We start from the raw sequence: 17,651 nt of genomic DNA, 5'->3' as shown, positions 1-17,651 counted from the left end.
GAAACCGAAACCGAAGAACTGATGGATACTGCCAATACAATCATCAAAAAAAGGGCACGGGAAAACAGCTTTGAAGAAAAATCGAAGAAGAGAGCTACTTCATCACCGAAACCAACAACATCTAAAAACGTTCCCAAAAAGACAAAACTCCCGCAAATCACAGTTACGAGTGAATTGGCGCAATCTGAAATAGCGACTTTGAAAAACAACACTAAAGGAGATTTACATATACACTACATATCTAAAATAAAAGAAAAATTCAAACATACTCCGAAGAAGATTTCAACACAGTTTTGGAATATCTAAAGACTAGGAACCATAAATTCTTTTCAAACACAGTGAAAGATATGAGCTCCACAAAAATAGTTTTATCCGGATTAGATCCCCAGGTCACTCCTACGGACATCGAAGCGGATCTCAAGAAATTACAAATAGAGGTAGTCAAAGTCATTCAGATGAAAAAGACAAAAATGGAATAACATACAATATACCTGTGTATATTAAATTCTAAAACGTGAAGAAAATATCCAAAAAGTGATCAGTACCCGCTATGTGTGTAGCTATGTGGCTCACTGGGAAAAGCTTAAAACTACTAACTATGCTCTCCAGTGCTACAACTGCCAAAGTTTTGGGCACTCATCCAGGATTTGCAATATACCAAGGCGCTGTGTAAAGTGTACAGAGTCTCATCTAATTGGCCAATGCAAGGCAAGGTGTCTAAGGATAATGACACCCCTAATCCTACATGCTGCAACTGTAACGGACCTCACCCGGCTAACTATAAAAACTGTCCAGCTCTTCTCAACTACTTAAAGAAAAGGGAAAATTCAAACACAAAACCGAAACTAATACCAGCACCTGCTCCAACACCACTTCAGAAAAAGTTCAGTGAAGCAGTCACCTCCTCCCCCTCTGAAATGGCTCATAAAACCGAAAATAACGACAATAACACAGAAGCATTTCCCAAACTGATCAGAGAATTACTTACAAACTTCGACCTATCTAAAATTTTGAATAACATCCAAGTGTTTCTACCTAAATTTTTAGCAGCGAAAGGTATAACTGAAATTATGATGCTCGCAATCGAGTTCTACAACGCCAGCTTTAAATAATGGATAATAAAACTATTCTGAACCTAATGACATGGAACTGCAGATGCCTAATTAAAAAAGTGTCACAACTTCAACAATTTTTATATGACTATAACATAAGCGTAGCTTTTCTATCCGAAACGTGGATGCTGGACACAGACAACTACTACATTCCTGGCTATGAATGGTACAAGACATGTATGACATCCAGAAGAGGGGGCACAGCTATACTTGTTAAATCTAATATCTCACACAATGCAATCAATATACCACAACTTACTAGTCTACAAGCATCCGCCGTTAATATTCATGATGGAACAAAAGAAATTACCCTGGTGGCAATATATGCACCCCCATCTGAAACTTTGGATCCAGAAGATATATCAACAATCATGAGGCTGGGGCGAACAGTTATAATCGGGGGCGACTTTAACGCTAGACACTCATCCTGGAACTGCCAAAGCAGTAACAACTCAGGGAAAACTCTAGCTAAATTTCTTACCAATAACACTCACAATATTACAATACTACACAGCAGTACTCCTACGCATTATCCACCAAAGAACCGATATCCAAGCATCATAGACTTCTTCCTTACTAAAAATATTTCTACTAATCAAGAACCATATACAATTACAGCAATGGACTCCGACCACAACCCAGTACTGGTACACATTTCAACAAGAAACAAAATTATACAAGAAAAAACAAGCGAAAAGATATTCAACTTCAAAAACGCAAACTGGAATTTATTCAAAAGGACTTTGGATTTGCAAATAAGTTTACCGAAGAACTTAAAAACTCCAGAAGATATTGACTTTCATGTAAATGCCCTCACAACATATATTGGAACAGCAGCAAACAAGGCCATTCCTGTGTTAAAAACAATGCACTATGATTTACCACCAAACATTTTGGAGCTTATCAAAATCAAAAACAAACTCAGACATAAATGGCAAAAACACAAACACAATAATCTAAAAACCAAACTCAATTACCTTTGCAACACAATATCGAAACTCATACAACAGCACCGAAATGATATCTGGCACAGAAAACTGGAGAATCTAAACACCAACCCCGGCAATATCTGGACCGTCGCTAGAAGACTCTCTAAGCGTTTTACCAAGATTAATCGCATACACACCAGAAACAAAGGAATAGTCTACGCGCCTACAGACAAAGCGGAAGCCATAGCAGACACACTACAATCTATTTACACGCAAAACAGAAATATTGGAAATAAAAATATAGCAGAAAAAATGAACAATTTAATTCAAAACTCAACGTTGGACTGCTCCACTTCTGTTTTAGTTAAACCTTCAGAAATAAAGAAGATCACAAACAATGTAAAGCTATCAAAAGCTCCCGGAGCAGATAATATAAAAAACGAATTTATCAGATCATTAACAAGGAAATCAATAATATACATTACCAAAATTAACAATGCCATTCTTTCAACAGGCTGCTTTCCACGATCTTGGAAAACTGCACGCATTGTTCCTTTCCCAAAGAAAGGTAAAGATCCAATATTTCCGCAAAATTATCGGCCTATCAGTCTGCTGAGTAACCTTAGCAAAATCACCGAAAGAGTCATATATAACAGACTAATAAAGCACATAGAAGAGAATAGTTTACTACCCCCTGAACAATACGGATTCAGAGCTCAACACTCAACCCAGCACGCAATAAACATCTTGGCCGAGACCATCACACACGGATTTAACCTTAAAATGCAAACAGGAGTCGTACTGCTAGACATAGAAAAAGCATTTGACACTGTATGGCATAATGGACTAATTGGAAAAATGATTTCACTCAAATTTCCAGGATACCTGATTCGACTGATTACATGCTATCTCAAACATCGAAAATACTACGTTACTGTAGATAGAACCAACTCAACCAAAAAATCCACATCAGCGGGCTTGCCTCAAGGGTCAATTATTGGCCCGCTCTTATTTATTCTCTACACACATGATATACCTAAATCAACCTACACAAAAATGCTAATCTACGCAGACGACGTCGCCATTATAGCAACCGCACCGGATACAAAAATTGTACAAGAAACTCTTCAAGACCATATTCGCAAGCTAGAAAAGTACTACAACGACTGGAAAATTAAAATAAACGCGGACAAAACGGAAGCAATAATTTTACAAGACTGCGAAACAAAGCCCCAACCACAAACCTAAAAATGTACGGACAAGATATTAAATGGGTCACTTCAGCTAAATATCTGGGTATAACTCTAGATAAAAAACTCACATTTGCGGAACATATAGAAAACCGACTAAACAGCGCCAATCAAATGATGCAAGTTCTGTACCCCTTGATGTGCAGGAATAGTAACCTCAATATCGAGAATAAAAGGAAATTATATCTGGCCTGTGTACGACCAATAATAACCTATGGATGCCCGGTCTGGAAGAACATAGCTGAAAAACACCATAAGAAAATTCAGCGTATACAAAACAAATATCTAAGAACAATAACAAACATCAACAGAAACGAGAATCTGAGATATATAAGTACGACGATTCTGCATGAAGCTGCTAACATACCCATGATGAAGCCATACACGGACAAGATATGGGCTAAATTCTACGAGAATTGCACACACCACCCAAACAAAACCATTCAAAAACTAGGACAGTACTCGGCGACTTCAAGCTATCTTAACAAATATAAATTACCAAACTTTTAACAACTTATGCTAAATTTTTAATCTTTGTATATATCATATATTTGTAATCATTATGTAAATAGTATTTATTCTCTGTTATTTATTTATAGTTAGTTAGGTTAAGTTATACTGTGAAAATACAATTATGAATCTGTTGGTTTTAATTTTTTTTCCAGCAACAAGATTGTCCTTAAAATGTTATTAATAACAAATGAAATACCTAGAATATTTTAAGATATGCATTATAGATAATTTAATATTAGGAATATGCTCAAAATTATAACATAACATGTACAAATTGTAAGCAAATAGAACAATAAAAACCTTTTGAAATTGAAAAAAAAATTGAATTGCGTCGGCACGACTCATTTCGTATCAGTCAGTGTACTAGTAAACATCAGACATGCCACCGAAAACCAGCGGTAAAGCGGCTAAGAAAGCAGGCAAAGCCCAGAAAAATATTTCAAAGGGCGACAAGAAGAAGAAACGTAAGCGCAAGGAGAGCTATGCCATTTATATTTACAAAGTCTTGAAACAAGTCCATCCTGACACGGGCATTTCGAGCAAGGCGATGAGCATCATGAACAGCTTTGTGAATGATATCTTCGAGCGTATAGCGGCCGAGGCATCGCGTTTGGCTCACTACAACAAACGCTCTACAATCACTAGTCGGGAAATTCAGACAGCAGTCCGGCTATTGCTACCAGGCGAGTTGGCCAAACACGCCGTCAGCGAAGGTACTAAGGCCGTAACCAAGTACACCAGCTCGAAATAAAATGATGAAGATTTTGTGATGCCACTTATATGTTCTGTCGACAATAACAAAGGCCCTTCTCAGGGCCCACAAATATTTTACAAAAGAACTTTATAATTTTTACATTGGTTTTATAGATAAAATAAAATAACCTGACACTAATGATATTTTATTAGGATTTTCAATAAATTTTGATCAGATTTCTATTAGAGATCGTTATTATTAATTTATATTATAAATAATGTTCAATTTCTATATATTTTCAATATGATAAAAATTAATGATTGAATATTCAATTCAATTTAAAACTTTAGTTTTTCAAATTTAGTTAATAAGTTTAAGTTTATTTTAATTTATTATAAAATAAATTTATATTAAAAAAAATCGCAATTTAAATATTTTCGTAAAAATAAAATTATTGTCGTAAATATTTTAAAAATTTTATTATTTAAATATATAAAATATATTATTACATATTATATAAATTTAAATAATATGCAAAATTTAATAAATTCATTCATTTAATTGAGCTCCTTCAATTCAGAGCCCTTTTCGAAGCCCTTAACTGTAAAGTATACTAATACTAAAAGGGCTTCTATTTTCTATTAATTGAAGCCCCCCCATGTAAGAAAAGAAATCAATTGCATATAAAAAGTCAATACGAAAAAATAGTAAAATATATATTAATTAATACTTTCTTTAAAACATATTCGAAGGGCTTTCCAATTTGATAATATTATCAATAATATTACCAAAGCAAGTTATTCTGCAAGAAAATAAACAAATTTCATATAAAATCAAATAAAGCCTGTACGTAAATTGTAAAATATATTACTTGTTCTTTTAATTATATTTGACAGCCCTTAAAAGGGCTCTTTTTTGTTTTGTATTTATAAGAAATGACTGCGTCCGTTGATCAATTTAACCGCCGAAACCGTACAGTGTACGACCCTGACGTTTGAGCGCATATACGACATCCATAGCGGTTACGGTCTTCCTCTTGGCGTGCTCGGTGTATGTGACTGCATCGCGGATAACGTTCTCGAGAAACACTTTCAGAACACCGCGGGTCTCTTCGTAGATTAGACCCGAGATACGCTTGACGCCGCCACGGCGAGCAAGACGACGTATAGCCGGCTTTGTAATACCTTGGATATTATCGCGAAGAACTTTCCTGTGTCGCTTAGCGCCACCCTTTCCGAGTCCCTTACCACCTTTGCCACGGCCGGTCATTTTTCAATATATCGCAGTCGGGATAAATTTACAAATTGATGTTAACAGCTCGAAGTCTGAATAACGACTGAATTCCGACGAGCGAAATTATTGAAAAGTTTGAGCTCGCTAGGCCACGCCCATCATAGCTATGCGAGCATTCGGCGCCGACCAATGACAGCCGAGCACAGCATCGGACATTCGTAATGTATTTTGATCATAATATTCGAGCCGGACGCGTCAGTATCAAAACGATCGTCAAACGAGAAGGTTCTCGAAACGAAATCTAGGAGTTATAATGGCCCGTACGAAGCAGACAGCTCGCAAGTCCACCGGTGGCAAGGCGCCCCGTAAGCAGCTTGCAACGAAAGCGGCTCGCAAGAGCGCGCCGGCGACCGGCGGTGTGAAGAAGCCGCATCGTTATCGGCCTGGCACCGTAGCTCTGCGTGAGATCCGTCGTTACCAGAAGAGCACCGAGCTTCTCATACGAAAGTTGCCGTTCCAACGTCTAGTGCGCGAGATCGCTCAGGACTTCAAGACCGATCTGCGTTTTCAGAGCTCCGCCGTCATGGCATTGCAGGAAGCTAGCGAGGCCTATTTGGTTGGCCTGTTCGAAGATACAAACTTGTGCGCGATCCACGCCAAGCGCGTAACCATCATGCCCAAGGATATTCAACTAGCTCGGCGTATTCGAGGAGAACGCGCTTAGACGCCTGTCGTCCTATAAAACAAATCGGTCCTTTTCAGGACCACCAAAATGATCAATTAAAAGAACTTTTATTATTTTTCAAATTATTTTATTTTGCAGAATTATTCCATCGATACGTTAGAAATTTTTATTGATTTTTTTTTTAATTGAAATTATTGACAACACACATGATTTGACTTGTTGAATAGTGTGTTGTTGTGTTAAGTTTAAAAAATATTATAGTTGAATTTGTAAAATTCGTCATGAATTTCTGAAAGCTTCTTTAAAAAATTCTAAATTTAATTAATATGGGCGAGTTGCCGTTCTGATGATAGAAATTTATATTATATATATTATATATATTTATATATAAATATTTTTTTTTTGATTGTATATTTTTTAATTTCATATATAGTTATTTAAAGTTATATAAATTTTCTTTTTCGAATACGATATGAAAAAAAGATTGAAACTTCATAAATTATTAATGATTATATTTTATTTCATTAATTAATTTCCATTTACTTATTATTTATATAAAAAAAAATTAGAAAAAATTATGAATTTAATTATTATGAGAGTTGCCGTTCTATGTATAGTTGATTTATTTAAAGTGATATATAAAACTTTTATTAATAAATTATTGATTATATTTCATTTGATTAAGATAATTTATTCATATAAAATTATTTAAAAAAAAATAATAAATAAATAAATAAAATTCAGCGATTGATATTGAACAACTCCCTACCAAAGACGAAATTGAAAATTGAAAAGACTTTGACTTTTAAATTTCGTCAATGACACAACACGGCGAGGAACACAGCGAGCGTTGCTGCGCTCCTGTTACAAATATTTTATTAAAATTTTTTCCGAAGTCCACGAAAAGGCTATAATATAAGATGATAAGATATATATAAGTAAAATAATAATGTTCTTTGATAAAAATTTATTGTTAGTCCTGAAAAGGACTTTGTGCAAACATTTTCGTTTGCTGTTGTGTAAAAAGATAATGAAATGTTTTCACTTCTTTTTCGGTGACGCTTTTTTCAAAGGTTTGGCTACTTTTGATGTCTTCTTTGGCGATTTAGGTTTCTTTGCGGCTGCGGTCTTGACGGTTTTCTTCGTTTTGCTCGTTGCCTTGGCCGATGAGGCTTTCGTCGACTTACCCTGAATGGTCTTCTTCTTATCGACTGTCGTCTTAGGTTTCGCCGACGACTTTTTTAATGTGCCCGCTGCGGATGCAGACTTCTTTTTAGGGGACGAAGCAGGTTTGGCGGCGCCCTTCGACTTTGCTGTCTTCGATTTTGCTTTTGCCGCTGGCGTCTTAGCGGTCCTGGCTTTTCCAGCCGAAACACCGCTTTCGCCGCCGCTCTGTTTAGCGTTCGCGGCAAGTTTGAACGAACCCGAAGCACCTTTGCCTTTTGTTTGAATCAGTGTGCCCGCTTGAACAGCTGACTTTAAATACTTTTTAATGAACGTTGACATTTTCTCGGCGTCGATTTTATAATTGGCCGACATATATTTCTTAATCGCCTGCAGCGACGATCCGCCGCGTTCTTTCAGACTTTTAATAGCGTTGTTTACCATTTCAGATGTAGGAGGATGGGACGGCTTCACTCGCGGTTTTTTAACAGCCGCAGTCTTGCCCTTTTTCGGCGATGCTGTCGCTGGCGCAGCGGTTGCCGCCGGCGACGTAGATAAAGCGTTATCTGACATTATAGTAAAAAATCGTAGGTTAAAATGTAAATCTAACACGTGATTGGTTAAATATGTTAGAGGCGTGGCCAAAAACTATATTCGAAAAGTGTAGGACCGAGGAGAAAACAATAATATTTGAAAATTTTACAAAAATGTAAATTATTTGTAAAAAATTACATTTCGAGTCCGAGCAGCCGTAGTGTTCGCATCGCCCAGAAAATCTATAATCCCTGTGAATTTAAATGTGAAGTGATTCGTATTTAAAGTGAAATTTTTGTGAATATGTTACGTGGTGAAGTATTAAAAACTATTTATAATAATTATTAGTTCTATACAATTTATGGTCGACGTTAGACTATAACGTTGCCATTATGGCGGCGGATCAGGACTCTAACATTAGTGTCGCACAGCAACTGAACGAGGTACTGCCAGCGGGGCGATTTGTGCATATAAACAAATTTGCGCCATTAGCTTGTGCTGAACAAGATGAAGAAAATAATAAAAACGAAATGGAAGATGAATTTGTGACTACAAAACGCAAAAAACCTAACCCAACCGAACCGGAAACCTCAAATAAAAAACCCCAAAAAGAAGATCAATTTACCCAAAAAACAATGCCTGCAATTGTAGTTTTAGATGATTTAGGGTAAAAATGATTATGTTAAACTTCTGGCAAAACAGTGTAAGAACAAATTGCATGTGCAATACAAAGGAAAACTGCACTACAGAATCACCACATACAGCGAAGTGGATTACAAAAATGTGTACGAAAGATTGAAACAAGACAACAAGAAATTTTACACTTTTCCACAGAAGGGATCTGAGCTTATAAAAATTGTAGCTGCAGGAATTCCACCTCACGTGACAAGTGATGAAATTTATCAAGAACTGATCATAGAATTCTGCAGAATTGAAAAAGTTATTCAAATGACTAAAACCAACGTGTTAGGTGAAAAAATAAAACTACCAGTTTTCGTGCTTTTCTTTCATCATGAACAGGATATGGCTCGTATTAGAAACAAAAAACACCTAGCAGGGTACGCAGTCAAATGGGACAAATATAGATCGAATGGAAACATTATACAGTGCTACAACTGCCAAAATTTTGGTCACACTTCTTCTTATTGCAACCTTCAGAATAGATGTGTGAAATGTACAAAACCCCACGAGGCGTTCAGCTGCCCCAAAACCAAAGCGGAACCAGCTCAGTGCATCAACTGTCTAGGTAACCACCCTGCAAATTTCAAGTCATGCCCGAAACTACTGGAAATTAAAGCTAGAAGAGAACAACTAAAAATCAAGGCCAGACAAAATGTCTATATCCCGGCACCTGCTCCTCTACCGTTAACTAGAAAGTTCAATTCAGTGCTACAACAGAGAGAGTTTCCAGCGCTACCTGAGCGAATGACAAATACCCTACCCTTACCTCAGAATCAAGTTCCATCGCCGCACCCTCAACAACAAGCCGCTCTGGATCAAGAAACAGGTACACAACCGCAGGCCAATAATTTTAATTTATCAGGTATGTTTACATCGTTTAAATTCATTCAAGAGGTTTTTGCAAAACCGGCAATAAAATCATCTCTTGAAAAAATTTTAAAATTAGCCCAAACTTTAAATTCAGCAAATGAAAATGAATATGATAATATATTAATTAATCATTTTATCTTTGGGAAATGATTTTAAAAATTAACGAATTAAATATACTTTACTGGAATGCACGCAGCATTAAGGCAAAAGCTTCTGAATTTAAACTATTACTTACTCATAACAACATACACATAGCATTGGTTTCCGAAACGTTTTTAAAGTCACATATAAATTTTTCTATTTATGGTTACAAAATCTACAGAAACGATAAAGATGACATCAAAGGTCGTGGAACCGCTATTTTTATCAAAAATAACATCCCACATACCCATATTCCTACCCCTGTTCTTAATAATATAGAAGCAACTATTATTTCAATAGAATCTAATTTGGGACAAATAGCTTTTATTTCCAGTTATATTCCTGGCCATAAACTCGATACCAATGACTTAGACGCTTTGCTCAACCTTTTTCCTAAAGTTTTTATGGCAGGCGATTTTAACTCTAGACATCCACTCTGGAACTGTACTAACAATAACTATAATGGCCTAGTTTTACATGAATACCTACTAGACAACATAGATACAGTTCAATTGCATTATCCTCTATCTCATACCTATTATCCAGATAATTGCAACTGGTCCCCAAGCACTATCGACCTTGCAATCACTCGAAATTTGTTCCATGTTGCAACTCCACACACTCTCACTGCCTCTAGCTCGGACCATAATCCAGTAATAACATCTGTAGCTATTGATAATTTAGCAGTTAACAATAGCAACGATAAAAACTTTCTTGATTACAAACGCGCTCATTGGAAATTATTTAGAATGCATATAAACAATCAAATAACGTCATTCGTTCCAGCCAGAACAACAACATGGTCACCCGGACCAAGTCAGACACCAGACTCTCGATATCCCCAACCACGTCAGCAAATCCGGCCCCCGGCTTGACTATGTTGAATATATCAAATTTTCGTCCAAGCAATTCTCTCAAGCATTCTGACCACCCTCTGCCGTGGCTATCGGAAAGGAACAAAATTTTACTGTTCTTAATAGAACTTAACAAATCATTACTAACGCGTTGCTCGAGGTGCTTTGCTTTGGACTCTAATTTGGTAAATTCATCCCTAAGCTGTTTCAAATCTATGTTCCGTTTTTTTATTAAACTAGATAACTCATTACAGAGTTTAGAAAAAGAACGTGAAAATGTGGACGACTCTTTGAAAACTGAACCTGAAGAGCTCATATTCCCTAATACGGAACTAACACCAGTAATCCTGAGCTGAAGATACTGGTTCCCTAACTTAACCTCAGACAATTCTTTTGTCAGCCTATCAATTTTAATATCTCTTTCGTGAACAAGAGATTGTAAATGAAAACAATTTGAGCAAAGAACAGTAGAATTTAAATCGATTGAGTCGTCCAAAACTGAGACACTTGTATCTAAGGACTGACTTGGCACTTGGCTCCGTGTAACAACCATTTTGAAATATTTAATAAGAAATAAGTAAACTAGAAAATGAAACTAAATAAATTGAGTAATTAACTATTTAAAAAATTAGAATAAAAGATAAAACGATATAAAATATTTAAATAAATTCACAAATCACAAATTTAATAAACTGAAGGTACTGGAAAAACACTCGCGCAGGTATAAAAAACTACAAAAATAACGGGATTTAACGGTAAATTCAGGTAAAAATAAATAAAAACTAAGGAGCAAGAATTAGATGTTGACCGTACCGAGGTTGATGATAGACTGACATTCAAGACACAATGGGGTAGTCTACTCAAACAAAGACAAAGCAGATGCTATAGCCGAAGTACTGGAAGAAACTCACCGGCAAAACCTTGATCTTGGGAACATACAACACGACCACAAAGTGAACAAAACCGTACAACACAATAAACAACTGAATACACCTATCTGCAAAGTGACCCCGTTAGATGTCAAACAAAACATCAAAAAATTAAAAAACTACAAAGCTCCTGGACTCGATAACATACAAAATATTGTACTGAAGAATCTACCACGTAAAGCCATAATAAATTTCACAAAAATCATAAACGCCATGCTATCTCTTGAACACTACCCAGTAGAATGGAAAGCAGCCAAAACACTTCCTTTTCCAAAACCAGGTAAAAGCGACACATTTCCACAAAATTACAGACCTATTAGCTTACTACCGACTATGGGAAAACTGGCAGAGAAAATAATACAAAAACAAATATTATATCACATAAAGAAGAAAAACGTTCTTCCAAAACACCAATATGGATTTAGGTCAGGACACGCAACCCAACATCCCATAAATATACTTACAGAAAAAACCATCCACGCTATGAACATGAAGAAACATACAGGCTTAGTAAGCTTAGATATACAGAAAGCTTTCGACACAGTATGGCATAATGGACTACTATACAAGCTGCAAAAAATAGAGCTACCAAGATATCTAATCAACATCATAAGGTCCTATCTTAAGAACAGAACCTTTAGAGTGTGTGTCAAAAACGAATTGTCAGACGAAAAAGCAATTGCAGCAGGCTTACCACAAGGATCTATTCTTGCACCACTACTTTTTAACATATACATGCATGATATACCTACCCACAAAAACACCCAAATCCTGCAATACGCAGACGACACAGCAATTTTTTCTGCAAGTGCTAAAATCGAAATTCTAACAAAGAAACTACAAGAACACTTATTACAAATCGACCACTACCTAGACACATGGAAACTAAAACTGAATACGCAAAAAACAGAAGCCATACTTTTCACTAACAAACAAAAACAAACCATTGACAAACAGAAAACCCTACAAATTGGAGCGGACAAAATCCCATGGGCTAATACAATCAAATATTTAGGTGTTATCTTTGACAAAAAATTATCGTTCAAAGAACACACAAAATACAGAAATAATCAAGCGTCTGCAGCGATAAATAGACTGCACTGTCTTCTCAACAACAGCAGCTACCTAAACAAGCAAAACAGCTATCTACTAATGATAAGACCTATATTGACATATGCAGGGCCGGCATGGACAAACACTTGTAAATACAACTACCAAAAACTACAAAGGACCCAGAATAAATGCCTTAGACTGATAACAGGCAAAAACAGACAACAAAATAATAAATTTATTACTAATAAAGCACTTCATGAAGAAGCAAAAATACCTTACATCAAAGAGTTTATTGCTACCATCACGAAGAAGTTTTATATGGCAATAAATAATCATAAAAACCAAAATATTACAGACCTAGGCAAATTCACAAGGAAAAACTACTGGACAGACAAAAGATTACTCCCAAACTTCTAAACTTCAGAAGTTTGAGAAATATGAACAAACCGAAAATATTAGAAATGGTTTTATGAACCAGGAATATATTAATTAAATGAATAATAGACGACAGTAATACCACGTATTACAAACGTAATACATATTGTCAAGGAATACCACCAATAAATAATAACTCACAGCACGATATGTTTACCTTACACGAAACTGAAGCACGAGGGTCAAGAGGAAGAGGGAGAGAAGAATCATGGCACGACTCATTTCGTATCAGTCAGTGTACTAGTAAACATCAGACATGCCACCGAAAACCAGCGGTAAAGCGGCTAAGAAAGCAGGCAAAGCCCAGAAAAATATTTCAAAGGGCGACAAGAAGAAGAAACGTAAGCGCAAGGAGAGCTATGCCATTTATATTTACAAAGTCTTGAAACAAGTCCATCCTGACACGGGCATTTCGAGCAAGGCGATGAGCATCATGAACAGCTTTGTGAATGATATCTTCGAGCGTATAGCGGCCGAGGCATCGCGTTTGGCTCACTACAACAAACGCTCTACAATCACTAGTCGGGAAATTCAGACAGCAGTCCGGCTATTGCTACCAGGCGAGTTGGCCAAACACGCCGTCAGCGAAGGTACTAAGGCCGTAACCAAGTACACCAGCTCGAAATAAAATGATGAAGATTTTGTGATGCCACTTATATGTTCTGTCGACAATAACAAAGGCCCTTCTCAGGGCCCACAAATATTTTACAAAAGAACTTTATAATTTTTACATTGGTTTTATAGATAAAATAAAATAACCTGACACTAATGATATTTTATTAGGATTTTCAATAAATTTTGATCAGATTTCTATTAGAGATCGTTATTATTAATTTATATTATAAATAATGTTCAATTTCTATATATTTTCAATATGATAAAAATTAATGATTGAATATTCAATTCAATTTAAAACTTCAGTTTTTCAAATTTAGTTAATAAGTTTAAGTTTATTTTAATTTATTATAAAATAAATTTATATTAAAAAAAAATCGCAATTTAAATATTTTCGTAAAAATAAAATTATTGTCGTAAATATTTTAAAAATTTTATTATTTAAATATATAAAATATATTATTACATGTTATATAAATTTAAATAATATGCAAAATTTAATAAATTCATTCATTTAATTGAGCTCCTTCAATTCAGAGCCCTTAACTGTAAAGTATACTAATACTAAAAGGGCTTCTATTTTCTATTAATTGAAGCCCCCCCATGTAAGAAAAGAAATCAATTGCATATAAAAAGTCAATACGAAAAAATAGTAAAATATATATTAATTAATACTTTCTTTAAAACATATTCGAAGGGCTTTCCAATTTGATAATATTATCAATAATATTACCAAAGCAAGTTATTCTGCAAGAAAATAAACAAATTTCATATAAAATCAAATAAAGCCTGTACGTAAATTGTAAAATATATTACTTGTTCTTTTAATTATATTTGACAGCCCTTAAAAGGGCTCTTTTTTGTTTTGTATTTATAAGAAATGACTGCGTCCGTTGATCAATTTAACCGCCGAAACCGTACAGTGTACGACCCTGACGTTTGAGCGCATATACGACATCCATAGCGGTTACGGTCTTCCTCTTGGCGTGCTCGGTGTATGTGACTGCATCGCGGATAACGTTCTCGAGAAACACTTTCAGAACACCGCGGGTCTCTTCGTAGATTAGACCCGAGATACGCTTGACGCCGCCACGGCGAGCAAGACGACGTATAGCCGGCTTTGTAATACCTTGGATATTATCGCGAAGAACTTTCCTGTGTCGCTTAGCGCCACCCTTTCCGAGTCCCTTACCACCTTTGCCACGGCCGGTCATTTTTCAATATATCGCAGTCGGGATAAATTTACAAATTGATGTTAACAGCTCGAAGTCTGAATAACGACTGAATTCCGACGAGCGAAATTATTGAAAAGTTTGAGCTCGCTAGGCCACGCCCATCATAGCTATGCGAGCATTCGGCGCCGACCAATGACAGCCGAGCACAGCATCGGACATTCGTAATGTATTTTGATCATAATATTCGAGCCGGACGCGTCAGTATCAAAACGATCGTCAAACGAGAAGGTTCTCGAAACGAAATCTAGGAGTTATAATGGCCCGTACGAAGCAGACAGCTCGCAAGTCCACCGGTGGCAAGGCGCCCCGTAAGCAGCTTGCAACGAAAGCGGCTCGCAAGAGCGCGCCGGCGACCGGCGGTGTGAAGAAGCCGCATCGTTATCGGCCTGGCACCGTAGCTCTGCGTGAGATCCGTCGTTACCAGAAGAGCACCGAGCTTCTCATACGAAAGTTGCCGTTCCAACGTCTAGTGCGCGAGATCGCTCAGGACTTCAAGACCGATCTGCGTTTTCAGAGCTCCGCCGTCATGGCATTGCAGGAAGCTAGCGAGGCCTATTTGGTTGGCCTGTTCGAAGATACAAACTTGTGCGCGATCCACGCCAAGCGCGTAACCATCATGCCCAAGGATATTCAACTAGCTCGGCGTATTCGAGGAGAACGCGCTTAGACGCCTGTCGTCCTATAAACAAATCGGTCCTTTTCAGGACCACCAAAATGATCAATTAAAAGAACTTTTATTATTTTTCAAATTATTTTATTTTGCAGAATTATTCCATCGATACGTTAGAAATTTTCATTGATTTTTTTTTTTAATTGAAATTATTGACAACACACATGATTTGACTTGTTGAATAGTGTGTTGTTGTGTTAAGTTTAAAAAATATTATAGTTGAATTTGTAAAATTCGTCATGAATTTCTGAAAGCTTCTTTAAAAAATTCTAAATTTAATTAATATGGGCGAGTTGCCGTTCTGATGATAGAAATTTATATTATATATATTATATTATATATATTTATATATAAATATTTTTTTTTTGATTGTATATTTTTTAATTTCATATATAGTTATTTAAAGTTATATAAATTTTCTTTTTCGAATACGATATGAAAAAAAGATTGAAACTTCATAAATTATTAATGATTATATTTTATTTCATTAATTAATTTCTATTTACTTATTATTTATATAAAAAAAAATTAGAAAAAATTATGAATTTAATTATTATGAGAGTTGCCGTTCTATGTATAGTTGATTTATTTAAAGTGATATATAAAACTTTTATTAATAAATTATTGATTATATTTCATTTGATTAAGATAATTTATTCATATAAAATTATTTAAAAAAAAATAATAAATAAATAAATAAAATTCAGCGATTGATATTGAACAACTCCCTACCAAAGACGAAATTGAAAATTGAAAAGACTTTGACTTTTAAATTTCGTCAATGACACAACACGGCGAGGAACACAGCGAGCGTTGCTGCGCTCCTGTTACAAATATTTTATTAAATTTTTTCCTAAGTCCACGAAAAGGCTATAATATAAGATGATAAGATATATATAAGTAAAATAATAATGTTCTTTGATAAAAATTTATTGTTAGTCCTGAAAAGGACTTTGTGCAAACATTTTCGTTTGCTGTTGTGTAAAAAGATAATGAAATGTTTTCACTTCTTTTTCGGTGACGCTTTTTTCAAAGGTTTGGCTACTTTTGATGTCTTCTTTGGCGATTTAGGTTTCTTTGCGGCTGCGGTCTTGACGGTTTTCTTCGTTTTGCTCGTTGCCTTGGCCGATGAGGCTTTCGTCGACTTACCCTGAATGGTCTTCTTCTTATCGACTGTCGTCTTAGGTTTCGCCGACGACTTTTTTAATGTGCCCGCTGCGGATGCAGACTTCTTTTTAGGGGACGAAGCAGGTTTGGCGGCGCCCTTCGACTTTGCTGTCTTCGATTTTGCTTTTGCCGCTGGCGTCTTAGCGGTCCTGGCTTTTCCAGCCGAAACACCGCTTTCGCCGCCGCTCTGTTTAGCGTTCGCGGCAAGTTTGAACGAACACCGAAGCACCTTTGCCTTTTGTTTTGAATCAGTGTGCCCGCTTGAACAGCTGACTTTAAATACTTTTAATGAACGTTGACATTTTCTCGGCGTCGATTTTATAATTGGCCGACATATATTTCTTAATCGCCTGCAGCGACGATCCGCCGCGTTCTTTCAGACTTTTAATAGCGTTGTTTACCATTTAGATGTAGGAGGATGGGACGGCTTCACTCGCGGTTTTTTAACAGCCGCAGTCTTGCCCTTTTTCGGCGATGCTGTCGCTGGCGCAGCGGTTGCCGCCGGCGACGTAGATAAAGGTTATCTGACATTATAGTAAAAAATCGTAGGTTTAAAATGTAAATCTAACACGTGATTGGTTAAATAGTTAGGGGCGTGGCCAAAAACTATATTCGAAAAGTGTAGGACGAGGAGAAAACAATAATATTGAAAATTTTACAAAAATGTAAATTATTTGTAAAAAATTAAATCCAGCGCTTTTATTCTAAATAATTCGCATAAAACAATGGATTGACATGATAGCCAATTCAATTTTCCCCCCAACATATCATCAAAAGCATGATTGATTTCAAACGGTTAGTTTTTCTAAAATATCGCTAATTATATAATAACTTATGACTCATAGTGCGTTTTTCAACAAAATCGTTATCGCATTTTATGAGCATTG

General features: G+C 35.9%; 6 protein-coding genes across 6 annotated transcripts; 4 read left to right on the top strand and 2 right to left on the bottom strand.

Moving 5' to 3' along the window:
* Positions 1-4,160: 4,160 nt before the first annotated feature.
* LOC113372086 (histone H2B-like) lies at positions 4,161-4,633 on the top strand. The gene has a single exon (XM_026612419.1). The coding sequence runs from the start codon at positions 4,184-4,186 to the stop codon at positions 4,553-4,555; it is 372 nt and encodes a 123-aa protein (XP_026468204.1). The 5' UTR covers positions 4,161-4,183; the 3' UTR covers positions 4,556-4,633.
* A 1,366-nt stretch (positions 4,634-5,999) lies between these two features.
* On the top strand, positions 6,000-6,480 carry LOC113372089 (histone H3). Its single transcript, XM_026612422.1, has one exon. The coding sequence runs from the start codon at positions 6,045-6,047 to the stop codon at positions 6,453-6,455; it is 411 nt and encodes a 136-aa protein (XP_026468207.1). The 5' UTR covers positions 6,000-6,044; the 3' UTR covers positions 6,456-6,480.
* A 949-nt stretch (positions 6,481-7,429) lies between these two features.
* On the bottom strand, positions 7,430-8,203 carry LOC113372088 (histone H1-like). The gene has a single exon (XM_026612421.1). It carries the CDS (start codon positions 8,151-8,153, stop codon positions 7,458-7,460), a length of 696 nt encoding a protein of 231 aa, XP_026468206.1. The 5' UTR covers positions 8,154-8,203; the 3' UTR covers positions 7,430-7,457.
* Positions 8,204-13,286: 5,083 nt separating this feature from the next.
* Positions 13,287-13,783, top strand: LOC113372090 (histone H2B-like). The gene has a single exon (XM_026612423.1). The coding sequence runs from the start codon at positions 13,334-13,336 to the stop codon at positions 13,703-13,705; it is 372 nt and encodes a 123-aa protein (XP_026468208.1). The 5' UTR covers positions 13,287-13,333; the 3' UTR covers positions 13,706-13,783.
* A 1,400-nt stretch (positions 13,784-15,183) lies between these two features.
* LOC113372087 (histone H3) lies at positions 15,184-15,594 on the top strand. Its single transcript, XM_026612420.1, has one exon. The coding sequence runs from the start codon at positions 15,184-15,186 to the stop codon at positions 15,592-15,594; it is 411 nt and encodes a 136-aa protein (XP_026468205.1).
* Positions 15,595-16,600: 1,006 nt separating this feature from the next.
* On the bottom strand, positions 16,601-17,168 carry LOC113372091 (histone H1-gamma, late-like). The gene is made up of 2 exons (XM_026612424.1): positions 17,098-17,168; positions 16,601-17,024 (listed from the first exon to the last, which is right to left on the bottom strand). Exons 1-2 carry the CDS (start codon positions 17,166-17,168, stop codon positions 16,601-16,603), a joined length of 495 nt encoding a protein of 164 aa, XP_026468209.1.
* Positions 17,169-17,651: the final 483 nt, after the last annotated feature.

Source organism: Ctenocephalides felis, unplaced genomic scaffold (genome assembly GCF_003426905.1).
Source record: "Ctenocephalides felis isolate EL2017-DRISC unplaced genomic scaffold, ASM342690v1 CF-g0.4_SCAFFOLD_01570, whole genome shotgun sequence".
NCBI classification, from domain to species: Eukaryota; Metazoa; Arthropoda; class Insecta; order Siphonaptera; family Pulicidae; genus Ctenocephalides; species Ctenocephalides felis.
This window is presented reverse-complemented; position numbering and strand designations above follow the sequence as displayed.

What these genes read in the sequence shown, in the direction of transcription:
- LOC113372086 (XM_026612419.1), top strand. Translation starts at nt 4,184, where the DNA reads ATGCCACCGAAAACCAGCGGTAAAGCGGCTAAGAAAGCAGGCAAAGCC.
- LOC113372089 (XM_026612422.1), top strand. Translation starts at nt 6,045, where the DNA reads ATGGCCCGTACGAAGCAGACAGCTCGCAAGTCCACCGGTGGCAAGGCG.
- LOC113372088 (XM_026612421.1), bottom strand. Translation starts at nt 8,153, where the DNA reads ATGTCAGATAACGCTTTATCTACGTCGCCGGCGGCAACCGCTGCGCCA.
- LOC113372090 (XM_026612423.1), top strand. Translation starts at nt 13,334, where the DNA reads ATGCCACCGAAAACCAGCGGTAAAGCGGCTAAGAAAGCAGGCAAAGCC.
- LOC113372087 (XM_026612420.1), top strand. Translation starts at nt 15,184, where the DNA reads ATGGCCCGTACGAAGCAGACAGCTCGCAAGTCCACCGGTGGCAAGGCG.
- LOC113372091 (XM_026612424.1), bottom strand. Translation starts at nt 17,168, where the DNA reads ATGGTAAACAACGCTATTAAAAGTCTGAAAGAACGCGGCGGATCGTCG. An exon ending in CAGGCGATTAAGAAATATAT is followed by an intron (nt 17,025 to 17,097) that starts GTCGGCCAATTA and finishes CAGCTGTTCAAG; the next exon opens with CGGGCACACTGATTCAAAAC.